At 49.3% G+C, this 18,707-nt stretch overlaps 1 protein-coding gene across 2 annotated transcripts in view; it reads right to left on the bottom strand.

Annotated features, from left to right (window-relative positions):
* Nucleotides 1-730: 730 nt before the first annotated feature.
* The window catches only part of fhit (fragile histidine triad diadenosine triphosphatase), a 229,223-nt gene continuing 211,246 nt past the window's right edge, over nt 731-18,707 (bottom strand). For both annotated transcript variants that reach the window (XM_049023069.1, XM_049023068.1), the window contains 2 exons: nt 909-1,025; nt 731-828 (listed from right to left, as the gene is read on the bottom strand). In XM_049023069.1, coding sequence (XP_048879026.1) covers nt 924-1,025 — 102 coding nt within the window. In that variant the 3' untranslated portion in view covers nt 731-828; nt 909-923. The remainder of the gene's footprint in view (nt 829-908; nt 1,026-18,707) is intronic.

The following is an 18,707-nucleotide window of genomic DNA, read 5'->3' on the forward strand; positions in this document are numbered from 1 at the left end:
GCAGCGTGCCTGCTCGACCCTCTTTGAACAGTTTTGCACAAGAGGGGCTCGTTTGTGAATTTATCTTTTCATGAGGAAAATAAATGCATGCAAATGACCCATTAAGGTGCAGAAACAGTGAGTCTGAAGGCTTATCAGCTACATTCTGCTAATCATCAGCACCTTAAATCGGCTCCTCTGGCATAACGAATGTGATTTAACAGTCTTAACAGAGTCATTGAACAGATGTTGGTCATTATTAGCCTCCTGGAACCTTTCTTATGGTTCTTTTTAATTCAGTTTGAACTGGGTGCACTGCAAACACATGGCTATGTGCAGCAGACAGCACAGGGCTCTCATTCAGAGCTCTCTGGTTTACTTCAGATGACTTTTAAGGAATTATGTTTATCCTCCAATTCTGTCTTATAACTGAAGGCCCTGGGTGTGTCATCCTGCTGATTTTTAGTTTAACAGATGTATTACACATGGCAATCTAACATAAAGAGTTAGCTTTCCTAACTGGATGCTTGTGGATACATATTTACTTAGCAGCTCAGGTCAAATACCTTGTTCAGAGCTGCTGCCTGGATGGGACCTGCAGGCATCGTGGCAGAAGTTCAGTTTGTATGAGGTTATATCACACGTAGCGCTCGGCCAGGTTAACAGGAGAACCATGAAAGACCACCTTCTGAAGTTAGGAAGGTCATGGAGATCTATCACGTGCTAAAGGTACAAATCAGCACACGCCATATTTAAACACCAGAACTTTAATACTTCATTATTATTCCAGTTGGATGTCATTACAGCCAATAGCTGCAGAGTTTAGCCATGAAGAAGAATCCAAGGATGCTGTAGATGGGGAAAAAAATGAGTAAGTTTAAAGTTGAAGTTATATTTGTCATGTGGCTGAGGCCATTCGGGTCTGATACCTGCTAGGGTCGGGCCTAGTCAAAATGTTTTCTTAGATGGGAGGCCTCTGTCTCCATCTCCTCCTCCGTTCTCCACTTGTCAGGAGTTTCCTGGTCTTCTCGGTCATGTTTCTGGAGCTATGAATGGGAAGAAAAAGCACGCCTTTGAAGAGGATGCATCATGTATCTTCATCTATGTAAGAGATGCTTTTGTTCAAAGTGACAAACAAGTGAGAGAGCAGGCTCAGCTAGCGCCGAGAGCAACTGGGGTTGAGGGCCTTGCTCAAGGCCTTGCTTACATGACAACCTTCCAATCACAGTCGTGACTCAGAGGGTCAAACACCAGCCGATACTGCTCCATGTTTCAGTGATGCTACAGGATTACAGCAGTGGATTAGACTGCAGTTTCAAAGTAGCCCCCTATAATATTCACTCAATAGTGTCGAGAACAAATAAAGGTGTACTTCCAGCTTTATTTTATATCATTTATATGACGTGATGTCATGAAAGTGGGGTCTGGTGAAGTGATGATTCCTTGATTCCATGTACCACCTGGTCATTTAACAGGCTTGAACTTGTTGCTTGGGACCAGGTTAAAGCTCCCATTGCAGAAAACTGACAGCCAGAGGACTCTTCAACAGTCACCTTTTGAAGTCCATAAATCCTAAAAATACCCCTAAAAAGACTTTCCAGTACATAATGTTCACGCCTGATACATGAGAGGGCAGCAGCTAATGTGGTCATTCATAATTCGGTAGGTGCTGGTTAAGCGCCAGGATGGATTACTCTCCAGTATGCTTCCCACGCTACGTACCTGGAGCTGTTCCAGTAAAATATACAGCTAAACAGCTGGATGAAAATGTGCTTTATTTTAGACAAAATACCACATTTAAACTGTAAAGGTTAAAGAGGGAGAGGTGGAGACTTGGGGTAGCAAAACAGACAGGCAGACACCACTGAATAAAGTCAGAAGGGCTGCAACCCCCCTCCGGACAACGGAAAAACAGAAAATGTCCTTTCTCGTTTGGTTAGCAATATAGAAGTGAAGTTGACATATTAAAGAGAAACATCAAATTTCTTTTATGTATGCTGGAGGGAGCTATTAGAATGCATTGTGGGAAGAACTGTAACAACATCTACTCTGCGATATTCTAGACATCCATTTTCATACCCTAAATTTAGTATGAAATTGGCTATTTTATCAGGATAATGTATCCTACTGAACAAAAAAGGTTTAGACAGACACTGTGGCTTTAAAACTCTCACAGCAGTCCTGCCATCAGGGGTTTCTGTCGGGAAAATGCAGTGAAAATCAGACACGTATCACTTTGCACCACACTGTGACGATAACGGGGTTTGATACTAATTCTATTACTGCCACATTTGTCATTTTGTATAATTTGTTATATTCCCTACTAGGTAATGAAATGTATCTCCGAACTGTTCTATTAATGACCAATTTTCTGCTCGTAAGAAAACATCCTGTCATTTGACCGCATTTTTTCATCCATCCGTCAGTCGATAGATAGATCTTCCAAAAACGTATCCAGTATATGGTGGTGGGGGGGGGGGGTCTGAGGAAGGGTGTAGCCTGTCCCAGGCAGCACTGGGTGTGAGGCAGGGCTACACCATGAACCAGATGTCAGTCCATTACGAGGCACAAGCACACTATCCATCACACACTGGGTTATATAAACCGCAAAGCTTCCTGCTCATATAACTGCATGTCTTCGGATTGTGGAGGGAAGCCAACTTGAGCTTAACATCAGCAAGACGAAGGAGCTGGTGTTGGATTGGTGGAGCTCCTGAGACCCTGTCACCATCTGGGGAGAAAATGGAGGAACCAGAGGATCCATCTGAACAGCAAGCTGGACTGAGAGGAAAGGCCAGAGCAGACTCCACTTCCTGAAGAAGCTCAAGCCTTTGGATGCCAGTGGCAGGCTGCTGAGGATGCTTTAGTGGTCCACAGAGGCCAGCCTGCTGTTCTACACTGTGGTCTGCTGAGAGGAAGCCGCATCAGTCCAATCTCATCAGGAAGGCCGACTCCAGCGCAGACTGACGCTGAGCCCCCTTGGAGGCAGGCACTGTGGTCTGGTATCCAGGAGCCCCGATTACGGGGCGCTAAAGAGCGCTAACGGGAATCCTTCCTGCCTACTTCAGCACCCCGTCCCGACATGTCACCCCCGCCCCCCCAATCTCCACCCACGACACACCAGGAACGCCTTGCATTTTCGATGTAGTAAAAATCTGCTGCCATCTGTTTATCCTTCATAATTTTTTCCAGGGCATTCTGTTTGTGTATTATACACTTTAACATTTTGTTTTCACTTTGTTTACTTGCCTGTGCTGTCTGTGCATCATACTATATGTTTTTCTGCACTTTTAGGTACCTAACAACTGTAAACACAAAAGTTTCCCCTTGGGATCAATTAAGTTTATCTTAACATGTGATTTTCGCAGACAGAGTGGAGGTGGGTTTCAAACCCACACCTTGGAGGAGAGCGGGCAACAACCATGATATTGTTACAAAAAATGGTTTTAAAACCATTTGCTTAATACATATTACTCATACTATTATACAGTAAATTCGCATTAAAATTCAGGATCGTAAGAAACAGGCCACATGCCCTTCGCGTCAGCTGACTTCCCCGCATTTGACAGCTCATATTAGCTCTCCGGGTCAACAAGCAAGGTGGGCTTGCTAAAATTTCACCAGCGTGCTCCTGGAACCTCTGCACTGGCAGACAGATGTGGAATGAATGTAGAGACTCATGAGTGTGTGTGTGGGGGAGGGGGAGGGCAGTAAGCATTCCTCCACAGGGCCCCCACTCTTTCTGCAGAGAGTTTCCACTAGCACTGATTTAGGTTCCGTGGTCTGAAGAAGCCGGAAGTAGGAGGGTCAGTATTACCAGTGCAAACAAAAACTGGATCACAGACTGGAATACGACGGATGGGTTTACAGAACCACACTGTCAGGTGTCCACTCTAAAGACGCCACACTGAATCAGCACCTCTACTGCTGCCCATAGGATATTTTATCACAATGGGACATTTATGTAGCTATTATTTTGCTGTTTTTTATGTGTGTCTAGGGTCAGTACACATTCCTCCCTATTGCATCTATGATCATAACCTGCATAGTATTTAAAAACATGTCCTATTCCACATACTTAAAAAAAACTAAAGCATGCATTCTTGGCACGTACAGCAATTAAATAAATATTACGGAAGCCACACATGACAAGGGAACTTATCTGGTTCTATTCAGGTAGTTTACAAATATGTTTTTTCCAAGTCCTGATTATCCCACAATAGAATAAATGGTAATGATTCAATTTCCTTACTGAAAGCTCCATAATTACTGACAAACATTACGCTGTAGTAAAATGCTTCAGAATCCTTTGCTGTGAATCCAGGGTGTACCCCAGCCCTGTGTCCTGTGACAGACTGGCACCCCGTCCAGGGTGTACCCCTTCCATGTGTTCTAGAATTTCTAGGATCCTAGATTCCAGACTCCCCTGTACTGGATAAGTGGCTGGACATGTAGTCAGGAGCAGTGGAATATCCCCCTTAGCCCAAGGTAGGAAAGTCGTGAAAAGCCCACAAAAGCAGTAAGCAGCACACTGAAGGAGTACTGTCCAGAAGTGCGGCCTCGCAGCATGCTCTGAGGACCCACCAGGGCGCAGGCCTCCCAGCATGCTCTGAGGACCCACCAGGGCGCAGGCCTCCCAGCATGCTCTGAGGACCCACCAGGGCGCAGGCCTCCCAGCATGTTCTGAGGACCCACCAGGGCGCAGGCCTCGCAGCATGCACTGAGGACCCACCAGGACGCAGGCCTCCCAGCATGCTCTGAGGACCCACCAGGGCGCAGGCCTCCCAGCATGCTCTGAGGACCCACCAGGGTGCAGGCCTCCCAGCATGCTCTGAGGACCCACCAGGGCGCAGGCCTCCCAGCATGCACCTGGACAGACACCCAGCAGCGCCACATACTCAACTGGCACCAGGTCATGACTCATCTTTCTCTTCTGAAGAGATAATCAAGAAGGTATCTGAGAAGACTGGGGTTCTGCTGCCTCCAGTAGCTGTAAAATCACATCAGATCTCTTCTTTTCGAATGATAAAAGCATACACTGGAATATAATTACAAACAGCTCAACGTGAAAGTGATTATCTCGATAATAGTTGTCATTAATGACAAGCAGAGACAAGAGGAGCCTTGGTCACTATAAGTTTAGGTCATAGTGAATAAAGCAGTAATAGCAGGTAGCTCCAATGAACAAAGAAGGACTCTGTTATCTGACTCTTTGCTGCATGATTGTGGCTTATTCCAGCAATGTTAAAATGTGACATTTGACATCCTCACATAATTCTGATAGAAAAAGAACTTCAAGGGACAGTCCTTTGTTGACAGAAATGTATGAAAGAGGAGTCATTACAAATTTCAGAAATAACTGTTTTTTTAATGACCACATCTTGCTGTATCATTCATTTGACGAACAGACAGAGAGATAGAAAGGCGGGCAGGCAGACAGACCGACTGATAGACAAGCAGATAGACAGACAAACTGATAGACAGGCAGACAGTCAGACTGACAGGCAGACAAACAGATTGACAGACAGACAAACAAGCAGGCAGGCAGATTGGTAGACAGACTGTCTGATAGACAGACTGACAGGCTGCAAAACCAAGGACATGCTATACAAGGTAAGTAAATATTATATTAAGCTGTAGACTGTGTGTTAACACAGAATTCACTGGGAGATCTTTCCACTGCATCACCCATTAAAGTATGAGAAAACATTTATAAAGGACATTACAGATGAAGAGCGGTAAAGGGATAAAAAGTTTCTGTCTCTTTCCTAGAGCAGCTACTGATTGCAGAGGAACCAGTGACCGACTTCAAAATAAGCAAGACTTCACACTATCGCATCATTGCTGTACCTTTGCAGATAGGCTGTTGTTTGTGCTAAAGCTTGCTAGTCCTCTCCTTGTCAGGCTGTCTGCTTTTCAAATATCCACAGATCAATTCAGGGCTTGTTATATAATCTCCTGGAAAGTTCCACAACTGAACGTGGGAATGAGATTTCAGGCAAATTACCTAAATTGCCAGCTCTACAGCCCCCTTCCCTCCAATTAAGGTCACAGTGTGGCGTATAATTACAGCTTTTTAAAAAGACAAATGTGCCCTGCTAAACCACAAATATACCCAGAATATACACACATTCAAGGTAATCAATTTATAATAAAAATCTAAATACCAATTCAGGTAAATAAGCTGTTAAAACTGGCCTCGGAGGCATAAAGTTGTTTGTGATACTTAACGTGGCACCTCAGACATTCTGAATATAATCTCACGCGACAATTAAAAAGTTATGTTATTCCATTTATGAGTCATATACGGTACACCTTTCCACAACTGTTTGACCTGTGTAATGTTTATACTGTGTAACACCTGGGCTTTAAGACTGCTCTGGGGAAACACAGCACTCACCACAGATTAAGCCGTGTGAAAGCTTAGATTTTTAGATGAAAAAATTAAAGGATTAAGCACAATAAATTGACACAGAGATTGCAGAGGTTTCTAATATAGAAGGGGCTAGTACAGTTTACAGCTAGAAGCCTTTGGATTCTGGCTCAGCTTGTGCAGTTGGTCCTTCTGTCTGCCAGCACATGCCTGCTGGCTCCCTGACCCAGCACCCCCAGAGGACGGCAGAAAATTCCTGCAACTGCAACTGAACAGATTGCCTTCAGTTTCTTTTTTTTATTTTTTTGGAGACTTTTTGCTGTGGTTGAAGGATGGCATGTAAATACATTTTAGAAGCTTGTAATTATGCATAAAAAATAATAAATAACAATCCGAGGTTCACGGAGCCACTTTGCAACAGCTTGTCAAATGCATCAAAGCGGCCTGCCACCGGCAGAATGCAGACTGAGCTGAAGGGCTCCTGAAATTTGCTCTCATTAGCTAGCACAGAAAGTACGGCAAGTACAGTACACCACAAAGCTCTCCAAAAATCTCACTTCCTTACTTTGCATACCAGTATATTTGGGCATATTAGCTGGCCAGTCTTAGACTGCCCAGAGAATCCTGGATCTCCAGATGCATCCTATCAGCGGCCACCTATGACGCCATGGTCTGAGGAGGCGTAGACATAGCAAGCCAATTTCTTCCTGCTACCATAGGAAGCCGATGTCATTTTGCCTGGGAATGGGGGGCACCCACATGAAACCTGCCCAGGGAGCCATGGTCTGGGGGGGCGTCGACACAGCAAGCCGATATCACTTCGCCTGGGACTGGGGGGCACCTGCTTGAAGCCTGCCCAGGGAGCCATGGTCTGAGGGGGCGTCGACATAGCAAGCTAATTTCACTATGCCTGGGACTGGGGGGCACCTGCAGGGCCTCACATAGACTTCGACCAGCAGGGTCCAAATGCACTGCATTCAAATTATGCAATGAACATCCATTCTAACAAAACAATCTGTGAAACTAAGCCAGAGGGAAGAAAACTGGACTTCGGTGAGCTGTGGTGACTCTGTGCTCTGCTTTTGGTGAGTGGCAACACACACCAATATCTTATAACAGACACAACATCTGTTAACCAACTTGAAAACAACAGGGAACCTTTAGGTGCATCTAGTTGAAGTGATAACACAGACCTGGTCAATAGTGAGCATCCATCAATCCATTTCCTGTAATTGCTTATCACATTCAGGGTTGTGGGGGGCTCCGGAGCCCATCACAGAGGCTACGGGCACATGGCAGCGAACCCAGGATGGGGCACCAACTCAATGCAGGCCACACTTACAGACCATTCACTCACACACACCTATTGGCAATTTGGTAACTCCAATTAACCTCAACATGTTTTGGGAGTGTGTGTGGGGGGGGTGGGACCAGAGTACCTGAAGGAAACCTCACGACAACACGGGGAGAACATGCAAACAGCACACACGTGGAACCATGGCAGACACTCGAACATAATCACTCGTCAGTGATGATGAGGTCTCAACATGATGACAATGAAGACTCCTCATCTTTGACTTCTCATCAAATTTTGACTTTGTCCCCATGAATCTTAACTAGCCGCCGAAGGCCCTACGATTTTTTTTTGCCGCACTTGTACTGCAGTGCAGCACACCAATGCTGTTTGTCTGGTAGTTGATTAAATATTTTAGGAGGTGATGCTCACAGCAGCTTTCTTATAAAGAAATGAGGTTCAGTATGTTTGGCAGGCATCTCTATCTTCACAAAGGCAACTACTGCTGCTAGTCTTCTCTTAAAGCAGTGTTTCTCAAACCAGACCTTGGGGAATTAGGAAAGAGCAAAAACAGGGACCGTTAGGGGGCCCCCAAGGACTGGTTCAAGGAATACTGTCTTAAAGAATACCATATTAACACTCCGTGCAGTAGAAGCTACATCGTCCTTCATCATTTAATGATTACAAAGTGGTATCATTTTTTCAAGCACAGGTATAACTTTGGATTGAGCACTGAGGTTGAGGTCTCCACGAACTTAAGGGCATCTTATTGGCTGGCTTTTATTACTGGGGGGGGGTGTTACAACCCCCCTATAATTTATGACCATGGGTAAAAGAGGAAAAAAAAATACATTTGATCTAAACATAAGCCCAAAGTTACATGAGATTTCATATGACTGTTGCTGTAGGCAATGGAATTTTAATTGCCTTTTGAATACACCTACACAGGCAGCACATTAGCTCAACAGCTCCAGCAATATTGGTTCAGCACCTGCCCTGGCTCTGTGTGTGTGTGTGTGTGTGTGAGTGTGTGTGTTTGTGGATTAGGTTTATATTACATTGTGGGGACCGAAAGCATGTTATTTTGACATATTGGGGAACATTTTTCAAGTCCCCTAAAAATACCAAAAGTCTTGTATTTTGTTTGGTTACTTATGGTTACGGTTAGGACTAGGTAGGGGTTAAGGTTGTCATGTTGGGATTAGAGGCTTCCTCATAGAAATTTCGATAAATAGCTTTTATAATAAACAGAGACAGGGTATTATTATTATTATTATTATTATTATGGAGCAGCTCGATTTTAGGAATACACTTATAAAGATTAGTACACTCCAGTATATAAAAACTGATTTCATTGCTAAAGTCTTAGTATAAAAACATCTAACTGATTTTTTTACAAACTTAATTGTGCAATAAATTATAACCATTAGCTATTCTGTATATAAATCAAAGCTCAGCATTTCTTAACCAGAAAGCTGCTGAAACAAAAATGAGTGTTTTCAGGATATAATTTCTTCAATTCCTACTCATATTTTATGTGGCTATAAAGTCCATCCAGGGTCATTTGGAACTTTAATGGTTCTGTTTGTGGAAGATGTTTAATTCTGTTTTATTGAAATTTCCTTAATTGATTGCTTCCCAAAATGTATCCTATCCAGGTGTACTCTGGCCCAAATACAAGAATCTAGCCCAGAACAGGCAAAATGAAAGGTCATCTAATACAATCTCTCAACCCGCAGCCATTTTAATAATTCATGTCTATTTATTGATTCCCTTTCTCATCATATAGAAAAATCCACTCGATTTAAATTCTATGATCTGATTTAGGAATCACACCTCTTTGCTACTTAAACAAATGACTGTTTATCAGCATTTAAACCCTGTCAGTAATTTGGCAAACATTACAGACGACAAGCATCATTCCTGTGGTGTGTGTTTAAACTCTTTTGATGGTGAAGGTAGCTAAAAACCACCGCACATGAGCCTGGAATACTTACATACTAATGATCTACAGTCAGACATTTGTAGTCAGTTAGCATGAGCGTCAGTGTCAGATTTGAAAAGTATTTAATGAAAATATTACCAGGGGAAAGAGGATGTCTAAAAATCAAGCCAAATTTCCATTTAGTTCAGGGAGTTTGCCTGCCGGTAGGTCATAAGGTGCGCTGATGTAGCATATTCTTTAAGTGACACATTATGCTTAAAAAGCCATCACATACTTATTGTTAAATTACTAATTTAAATAAAGCAACAAGCCATTAGCTGAGTGGGTATGCATGGATGGAAAGATGAGTAAAGATTGATGATAAGTTCTATCTTGTATTTGATACATTTTTACATATTGTGACGCCCGCTCCGTCCGCTCCTCGTGTGTGCCACGCCCCCTAATTACCCACGTGTGATTTCCTGATCGTGCCCAGTCGTGTCTTGTTTCCTGCTGCCTTGTTTCTTGTATTTAAGTTCCTGTTGTGTACTAATCCAGTGTCTGTCATTGATGTTAGTCGGCGTGCCATGTTCCCAAGTCCTCGTCCTTTTAATAAATCCCCGTTTGCCCTGAGTCTGCCTGCTCGCCTGCTTCCTGCCCGCTCGCCCCGTCCGTGCGCCTCACCCGCAAACGCCGAGCGTGACAGAATGACAGACCGAAAAAAGAAGAGGAAGCAGGGGAGAAAGAGGACCCCTGAGGAGTTCATCAGTCTGGGTTCCTGCTCGCTCTCCCACCCGTGGACCCCTTTCGAGAGCGAGAAGGAGGAGCTACTCCAGAGCCCCGAGGACGAACCGCTCCGTTTCGGAGCTTGTTCTCTGGCCAGGTTCTGGGACTGCAGCGACGACGAGGAGGAGAGGCAAGTCCAATTCCCGGACCTCAAGCCCTTGTCCCCGGATCAGCCACCGCCCCTCGAGCGGTATAATTACCGGCCCGAGAGACTACAGCATTGGGGAGGGATTCGAGCGGTCAGAGACTCAGTCCCGCGTGTGCCCCGCTTCCCAAGGGAGGCAGGGATCGTCCCTCCTTCAGCGGACTTACCAGTCCCGCCTGTAGAGGCAAAAGCCCCTGAGGAGCTCTCCTCGCCTCTGTTAGAATGCAGAGAGCAGTTGGCACGCTCTCTGCATTCCCGGCGACCGCCGCCTGCGCGGCTTGCAGCGCCCGCCCCCCTGCAACCTGCGCAGCCGGAGCAGTCCTCGCTACTGCCCGTGCAGACGGCGCAGCTTCCTCAGCCCGCGACACCTGCACAGGTGCCGCCGCTAGATCCTGCGGCTACCGTGCTGGGGCTGTCGCCAGTACCCGCGGTTCATGCGCTGGGACAGCCACCTCCGCTGCCTGCGCGACCGACGGGCCGTCCGACTCCAGCGGTTAAGCACCCGCCTGTGCTTAGGGCTCCCGCTGTCGAGTTGTCCTGTCTGCCTGCAGTTCCCGCGCCCACGTCTGGGGCGTTCCCGTCATCTGCAGCTTCTGTGCCCTCGCCTGAGTCTTCCTGTCTGCCTGCAGTTCCCGCGCACACGTCTGGGGTGTTCCTGCCATCTGCGCTGCCGCCTGCGCAGCCAGCGCAGCCGCCACTGCAGCAACCTGCAGTTCCTGCAGAGGCGCCCCCTCTGCAGCCGCCTGCTGCAGCTCCCGGGCAGGCGCCCCCTCTGCAGCCGCCTGCTGCAGCTCCCGGGCAGGCGCCCCCTCTGCAGCCGCCTGCTGCAGCTCCCGGGCAGGCGCCCCCACTGCAGCCGCCTGCTGCAGCTCCCGGGCAGGCGCCCCCACTGCAGCCGCCTGCTGCAGCTCCCGGGCAGGCGCCCCCACTGCAGCCACCTGCTGCAGCTCCCGGGCAGGCGCCCCCACTGCAGCCAGCTCCTGTTCCTGACCGTGCTCCTGTTCCTGACCGTGCTCCTGTTCCTGACCGCGCTCCTGTTCCTGACCGTGCTCCTGTTCCTGACCGTGCTCCTGTTCCTGACCGCGCTCCTGTTCCTGCAGAGGCGCCCCCTCTGCAGCCGCCTGCTGCAGCTCCCGGGCAGGCGCCCCCACTGCAGCCGCCTGCTGCAGCTCCCGGGCAGGCGCCCTCAAGGCAGCCAGCTCCTGTTCCTGACCGCGCACCTGTTCCTGACCGCGTTGCAGCTCCCGGGCAGGCGCCCCCACTGCAGCCGCCTGCTGCAGCTCCCGGGCAGGCGCCCCCACTGCAGCCGCCTGCTGCAGCTCCCGGGCCGGCGCCCCCACTGCAGCCAGCTCCTGTTCCTGACCGTGCTCCTGTTCCTGACCGTGCTCCTGTTCCTGACCGTGCTCCTGTTCCTGCAGAGGCGCCCCCTCTGCAGCCGCCTGCTGCAGCTCCCGGGCAGGCGCCCCCTCTGCAGCCGCCTGCTGCAGCTTCCGGGCAGGCGCCCCCTCTGCAGCCGCCTGCTGCAGCTCCCGGGCAGGCGCCCCCACTGCAGCCGCCTGCTGCAGCTCCCGGGCAGGCGCCCCCTCCGCCTGCAGCAGCTCCCGGGCAGGCGCCCCCTCCGCCTGCAGCAGCTCCAAGTCCTGTCGCCCTGGTCCCTGAGGTGGTCCCGGAGGACTCCATCGTGGCTCCTCCCTCTTCGGAGGTGGAGGAGCTTGAATGGGACCCCTCGGGGACCACACTAGTGACTCCTTCACCCTCACCCCGGCGACATCGACCCCGACCGGGGGTCGGTATGTCTGTGTCCCGCAGAGGGAGGGGACACAGACGTCGGACTGGGGTCCCTCCCGCCCTGCCCCCTGGCTCGCCCTCCCTCGCCTGCGCTCTGGCTCGGTTGGCGCCTGCGGGTCCTGGCCCTCCGGGTCGGCGGTCGCCTGCGGGTTCCCCTCCAGTACCTCGTCGCCCCGCCTCGCTCCCCCCTCCGGTGCCTGGTCGGCCGCCTACGGGCTCCCCGACGGCGGCTCCTCGGTTGCCTGCGGGGCCCCTACCTCCGGCCCTCCACCGGACGTCGCCGCCTGCTGCGGCTCCCCCCTCCTCCGGGCCTTCGCCGTGGGCCCCTCCTGCTCCCTCGTCCCCTTCCCCGGTGCTCCCTCCTGCTTCCTCCCTGGCCCCTCCGCAGGTCCCTCGCCCTGCCTCCTCGGCCCCTCCGAGGTCCCCTCCGGCTCCGGCCTCCCGGCCGCCTGCGGCCCCTCCGGCTGCCTCCCGTCGCCCGCTGGGGCTCCCTCGGGCTCCCCTTCCTTCCTCCTCCTTCTCTCCCTTCTTTCCTGTCTCTGTCCCGCCTGTCCTTGTTCCTCCTCCTGCCTTTGTTCTGCCCCGCTCTGTTCCTGGTTTCCCGTCGTTCCCTCCCGTCACTCCCGCTCCTTTTGTTCCACCTGTTCCCTCTGTTCCTCCCTTCCTGGTCTGTCTGTCGGCTTTTCCTGTCTTGTGTAGTGTCCTGTCCTGGCTCCTGCCTCTTTGTCAGTTTTGCCTGTCTGTCTTGTTCCCTGTTCCCCGTTGATTTTTTTGCCCTTGTCTTTCAGGTTCTGGTTTCCCGGTCTCGTCCCGTCCTTCGCCTCCTCCCGGGCGCGCCCGGTGTAGCGCGCCTTTGGGGGGGGGTTCTGTGACGCCCGCTCCGTCCGCTCCTCGTGTGTGCCACGCCCCCTAATTACCCACGTGTGATTTCCTGATCGTGCCCAGTCGTGTCTTGTTTCCTGCTGCCTTGTTTCTTGTATTTAAGTTCCTGTTGTGTACTAATCCAGTGTCTGTCATTGATGTTAGTCGGCGTGCCATGTTCCCAAGTCCTCGTCCTTTTAATAAATCCCCGTTTGCCCTGAGTCTGCCTGCTCGCCTGCTTCCTGCCCGCTCGCCCCGTCCGTGCGCCTCACCCGCAAACGCCGAGCGTGACACATATGAAATGGCCTGGTACTGTATTCCATCCACCCATTTTCCAAACCGCTTATCCAACTTTGCTTTGGCAACTCCAATAAGCCTTAGCATGTTTTTGGACTGTGGGGGGAAACCGGAGTACCCGGAGGAAACCCCACGACGACATGGGGAGAACATGTAAACTCCACACACATGTGACCCAGGCGGAGACTTGAACCCGGGTCCCAGAAGTGTGAGGCAACAGTGCTAATCACTGCACCACCATGGTGCCCCTGATAGTGTATTAATATATTAATTTCATTTATATAGTTTGCCATAAAATGGCAGGATGAACAGACTTGGCAGACCTAGAAAATGTATAGAGCTGTATGCACAGGCAGTGCCAGAAAATGTAACTCGATGTACGCAGGGGAAGCACCAGAAACAGTAATGCAGGGAACACACAGGCAGCACCTGAAACAGTAACACGGCGTACGCACGGGCAGCGCCTGAAACAGTCACGCGGCGTACGCACGGGCAGCGCCTGAAACAGTAATACGGCGTACGCACGGGCAGCGCCTGAAACAGTAATACGGCGTACGCACGGGCAGCGCCTGAAACAGTAATACGGCGTACGCACGGGCAGCGCCTGAAACAGTAACGCGGCGTACGCACGGGCAGCGCCTGAAACAGTAACGCGGCGTACGCACGGGCAGCGCCTGAAACAGTCACGCGGCGTACGCACGGGCAGCGCCTGAAACAGTAACGCGGCGTACGCACGGGCAGCGCCTGAAACAGTCACGCGGCGTAAGCACGGGCAGCGCCTGAAACAGTAACGCGGCGTAAGCACGGGCAGCGCCTGAAACAGTAACGCGGCGTACGCACGGGCAGCGCCTGAAACAGTAAAGCGGCGTACGCACGGGCAGCGCCTGAAACAGTAACGCGGCGTACGCACGGGCAGCGCCTGAAACAGTAACGCGGCGTACGCACGGGCAGCGCCTGAAACAGTCACGCGGCGTACGCACGGGCAGCGCCTGAAACAGTAATACGGCGAACGCACGGGCAGCGCCTGAAACAGTAACGCGGCATACGCACGGGCAGCGCCTGAAACAGTAATACGCCGTACGCACGGGCAGCGCCTGAAACAGTCACACGGCGTACGCACGGGCAGCGCCTGAAACAGTCACACGGCGTACGCACGGGCAGCGCCTGAAACAGTCACGTCATAGCCCTAGCTCTGTGTGCTGAGTGCCCCCTTGAGGTCCCTCTGTGTGTACGGTGTGGCCCCTCCCTCCCAGCCCTACCCCATAGCCCTAGCTCTGCGTGCTGAGAGCCCCCCTGGGGTCCCTCTGTGTGTACGGTGTGGCCCCTCCCTCCCAGCCCTACCCCATAGCCCTAGCTCTGCGTGCTGAGAGCCCCCCTGGGGTCCCTCTGTGTGTACGGTGTGGCCCCTCCCTCCCAGCCCTACCCCATAGCCCTAGCTCCGCGTGCTGAGTGCCCCCCTGGGGTCCCTCTGTGTGTACGGTGTGGCCCCTCCCTCCCAGCCCTACCCCATAGCCCTAGCTCTGCGTGCTGAGAGCCCCCCTGGGGTCCCTCTGTGTGTACGGTGTGGCCCCTCCCTCCCAGCCCTACCCCATAGCCCTAGCTCCGCGTGCTGAGTGCCCCCCTGGGGTCCCTCTGTGTGTACGGTGTGGCCCCTCCCTCCCAGCCCTACCCCATAGCCCTAGCTCTGCGTGCTGAGTGCCCCCCTGGGGTCCCTTTGTGTGTACGGTGTGGCCCCTCCCTCCCAGCCCTACCCCATAGCCCTAGCTCTGCGTACTGAGTGGCTGTTGAAAGCCTGATGAGGAGTAGCATCCTGTCCAGGGCTTCCTGGTCTTGGTGCCTCCTAGAAGGGGCTCCATGAATCTGTGCTGCCTTAAGCAGGGACAGCAGAACAAATGCTCTGAAAAAAAGATACTTAGTATTTATCAGACAGAGGATGTTTACATCTGCAAACTTTGCCCTTGCGCGTTTATCCAAATAATCAGAGTTGTACATTATTCTGTTCTTTTGGCAGCCTGCTTAAGCGAATGCAGAGTTTCCTTGAGCCAGACTAATGGTCTCCTCCATAATCTGTCGCACAAACTGTCGTTTACACCAGCAATAATGCACCTAGCTGGAGAACAAAGCCACCAGGTCAGCAAGCAGCACTTACCTATGTGCCATTGTCTTTCAGGAAATCAAGTTTGTTTAAAAACGCACACACTGTCCCACATGACTGTGACATAGATTAATCCAGGTTAAGATACAATTAGCGCGAGAGCTAAAATGTAAGATACATTTGTATACAAATGTATGAGTATAAATCAATTAAAAATATCATAGGTCTATCTTTCACTTCTCGAGCAACAAGCTCAAGTACAGCTTTAAAAGCACTGCCAAGCCTGCCTGTCACGTCATAATTCTGTGGATAAACAGACTACAGATTAAAATGAAAACCCTGAGGTGGCTTAATTTTTTAACATTTGTTAATAATTGTATCCCTGCACGCAGCTATTTTTAAGCACAACTGTATTATTTGCATTATTTATACATTTACTTGAGTTCCCTCATTACTCACAAGCAGATCACAAGTGATCATCCACAAAGACAGACTGGAAGCATCACTGTATGATCTTCTGCCCTTATAAAGATGACTTAGGCCTCCATAAGCAGTCAGCGACGCACAGTAACCATCTCAACAATACATGTATGAAAGATCAAGTGTTATTTCAGCAAAACTATACATTTCCTGTTCTTGACATCGTTTTTTTTTCCTGACCCAATACATAAAAAAATTTAAATAAAACACAAATATGCAACAGCCTAAGTACCCATATAAAACATCCAAAGACCAACCTCTCAGTTTTTCATTATCAGATTAAGATAGGAATTATGTCTTTTCACTGCATTCCATGTTTGGTCAATTTGCCTCTGCTACTGGCCAGAATCCAGCTGTATGGTTAGGTGGGGGGATTACATGCCGGCTGGTCTACTAGAGAGTGACAGGACATCTCTCTGGGCTCGGGAACGAGCCAGTCATCGTCACAATGTCTGGCTAACTTCTCTACTGATGACTAATTACACAACCTAACGATTCATCTCTGGGAATGCAGCGGCGAGTCGGCATCAGGGGTGTAGAATGAGCAAGGGAGCTGGGCCTCTAACAGGACTGGACACCAGGGTGCACTGGATGGACACCAGGGTGCACTGGATGGACACCAGGATGCACTGGATGGACACCGGGATGCACTGGATGGATACCAGTGTGCACTGGATGGACACCAGGGTGCACTGGATGGACATCAGGATGCACTGGATGGACACCAGGGTGCTAAGTGAGCTTTGCCTGGCTCCCGGAGCACTCTGCCTAGCATGAGCAGATCACAGTAGTCTCCAGACTGCCACTATGCAGAGAAAAATGGGGACTTCGGAAAGTTTGGCTCTCCCTTTGGTGGCAGACTGCACCAAGTAGCATCGCACCTAAGGGACTCCCAACTTGAGAGAAACACACTGTGCTTTTACCCTTAAAAAAGCACTTAACCTCAGCTTATTTGCCAAAATACTGAAACAGAAAGAAGCATTGAGCAAAGGCGTTGCCAAGGAAATGGAGTAACTCAATATAACGATTGTCATCAGGTTTTCAGGCTAGCCCATTTTATGCATATATACATACAGTATGTATTCAGATAAAGCTGAGGATTTACAGTAAACAATTCAGCTTATATCAAACAACTACCTCATGAAAAGAAGTAAAACGATAAAGCCACAGAGATTATATAAAGATATAAATCACTATTATTCTGAAATTGACTAACTTGAAGGTATGCACACCAATGAGCCAGAATATTATGAAGTGAATAATGATAACTACCTAGTAAAAACCGTGCATGTCAAGGTCAGGGATATGTTAAACATCAAGCTAATATTCTTTATTTGTAGTTGACATGTTAAATACAGAAGGAATGGACAGGGACAAAGATCTGAGTGACTAGGACAAGGGCCAAATAATTATGGCCAGACAATGGGTCAGAGCAGCTCCGAGACGAGAAGCCGGGCTAGGAAATCCTATAGGCGACAGTCAATTTCACTTTGTCTCGAACAGGGGGCACCGGCAGTGATGCTCTCTATGGGTGCCACATTAGCCAGGACCAGTACTGACAGCAAGGCTTGTGCAGTGCTCATGTTCAGTCATGGTAAGAACCTATTCAGAGTGATCCAAGGATGGAAAAACCATGAACTGCTGACCGGATATTGGGTGACTAGGACTCATCGATGTGGCATGTGAAGGAAGGCTAGCGCGTCTAGTACGCAAAAAAAAGATTATTTTGATGATCAAGTGGACAGTCAGGTACATTACAAGCGTTTATGGGATGCGTTGGACCAGTCCACAGTCATGTAGCCCCATCCACAGCAGAACTCCATGCACTGTGTCAAGACAGATTACTCCCACGATCATCATCAAAATCACCTGCCATTTGTGCCACAGTAGCCCTTCTGGTTGCCATTGTCTTCATTCACATCTTGCATCAAGTCTTGGCTGCCCAACGGTTCTTGATCAAACCACTCTCAGTAGGTACTCACCATGGCTGATCATTCCATATGCCTTACTGTTTTCCCCTCCTCAGACCGCTCTCAGTAGGTACTCACCATGGCTGATCATTCCATATGCCTTACTGTTTTTCCCTCCTCAGACCACTTTCTGTAGGTACTCACCATGGCTGATCATCCCCTATGTCTTACTGTTTCGGAGATGCTCTGACCCAGTCATCTGAACCTAATGATTTAGCCCTTGTCAAAATCACTCAGATCTTTATCCCTGCCCATTTCTTCTGCATTCAACATAAGATGAATATACCAGACCTTAACATGGACCATTTTAATGAGTTACTCATCATTCACATGGGGGAGGTCATAATGTTTTGGCTCAACAATGTATTTATATATTACATTGACAAGAATTGTTTTTCACAATATTCATTTTCTATACTGTACTTGTGGGAAACTGTGGGTCCTTTGCAGGGACACCAGTAAGTCACACATCATTCATACCTACAGATAATTTGACAACTGTGGGAGGGCAACTTTAACCCTGGTCTCCAGAGGTGTGAGACAACCATGCTAACCAAAGCACCATTGTGCCACCCCCAAAACACCATAAACTATATTACAATATATTATACTAATTGATTATATAAATCAAGTTATATCTATACAAGTTCGCAATTTTAATGAATGCTTACAGGCTTCAGAACTAAAATGCACTTGAAAATGCACTTTATAGGCA

This window comes from Brienomyrus brachyistius, chromosome 8, assembly GCF_023856365.1.
Source record: "Brienomyrus brachyistius isolate T26 chromosome 8, BBRACH_0.4, whole genome shotgun sequence".
Taxonomy (NCBI): Eukaryota; Metazoa; Chordata; class Actinopteri; order Osteoglossiformes; family Mormyridae; genus Brienomyrus; species Brienomyrus brachyistius.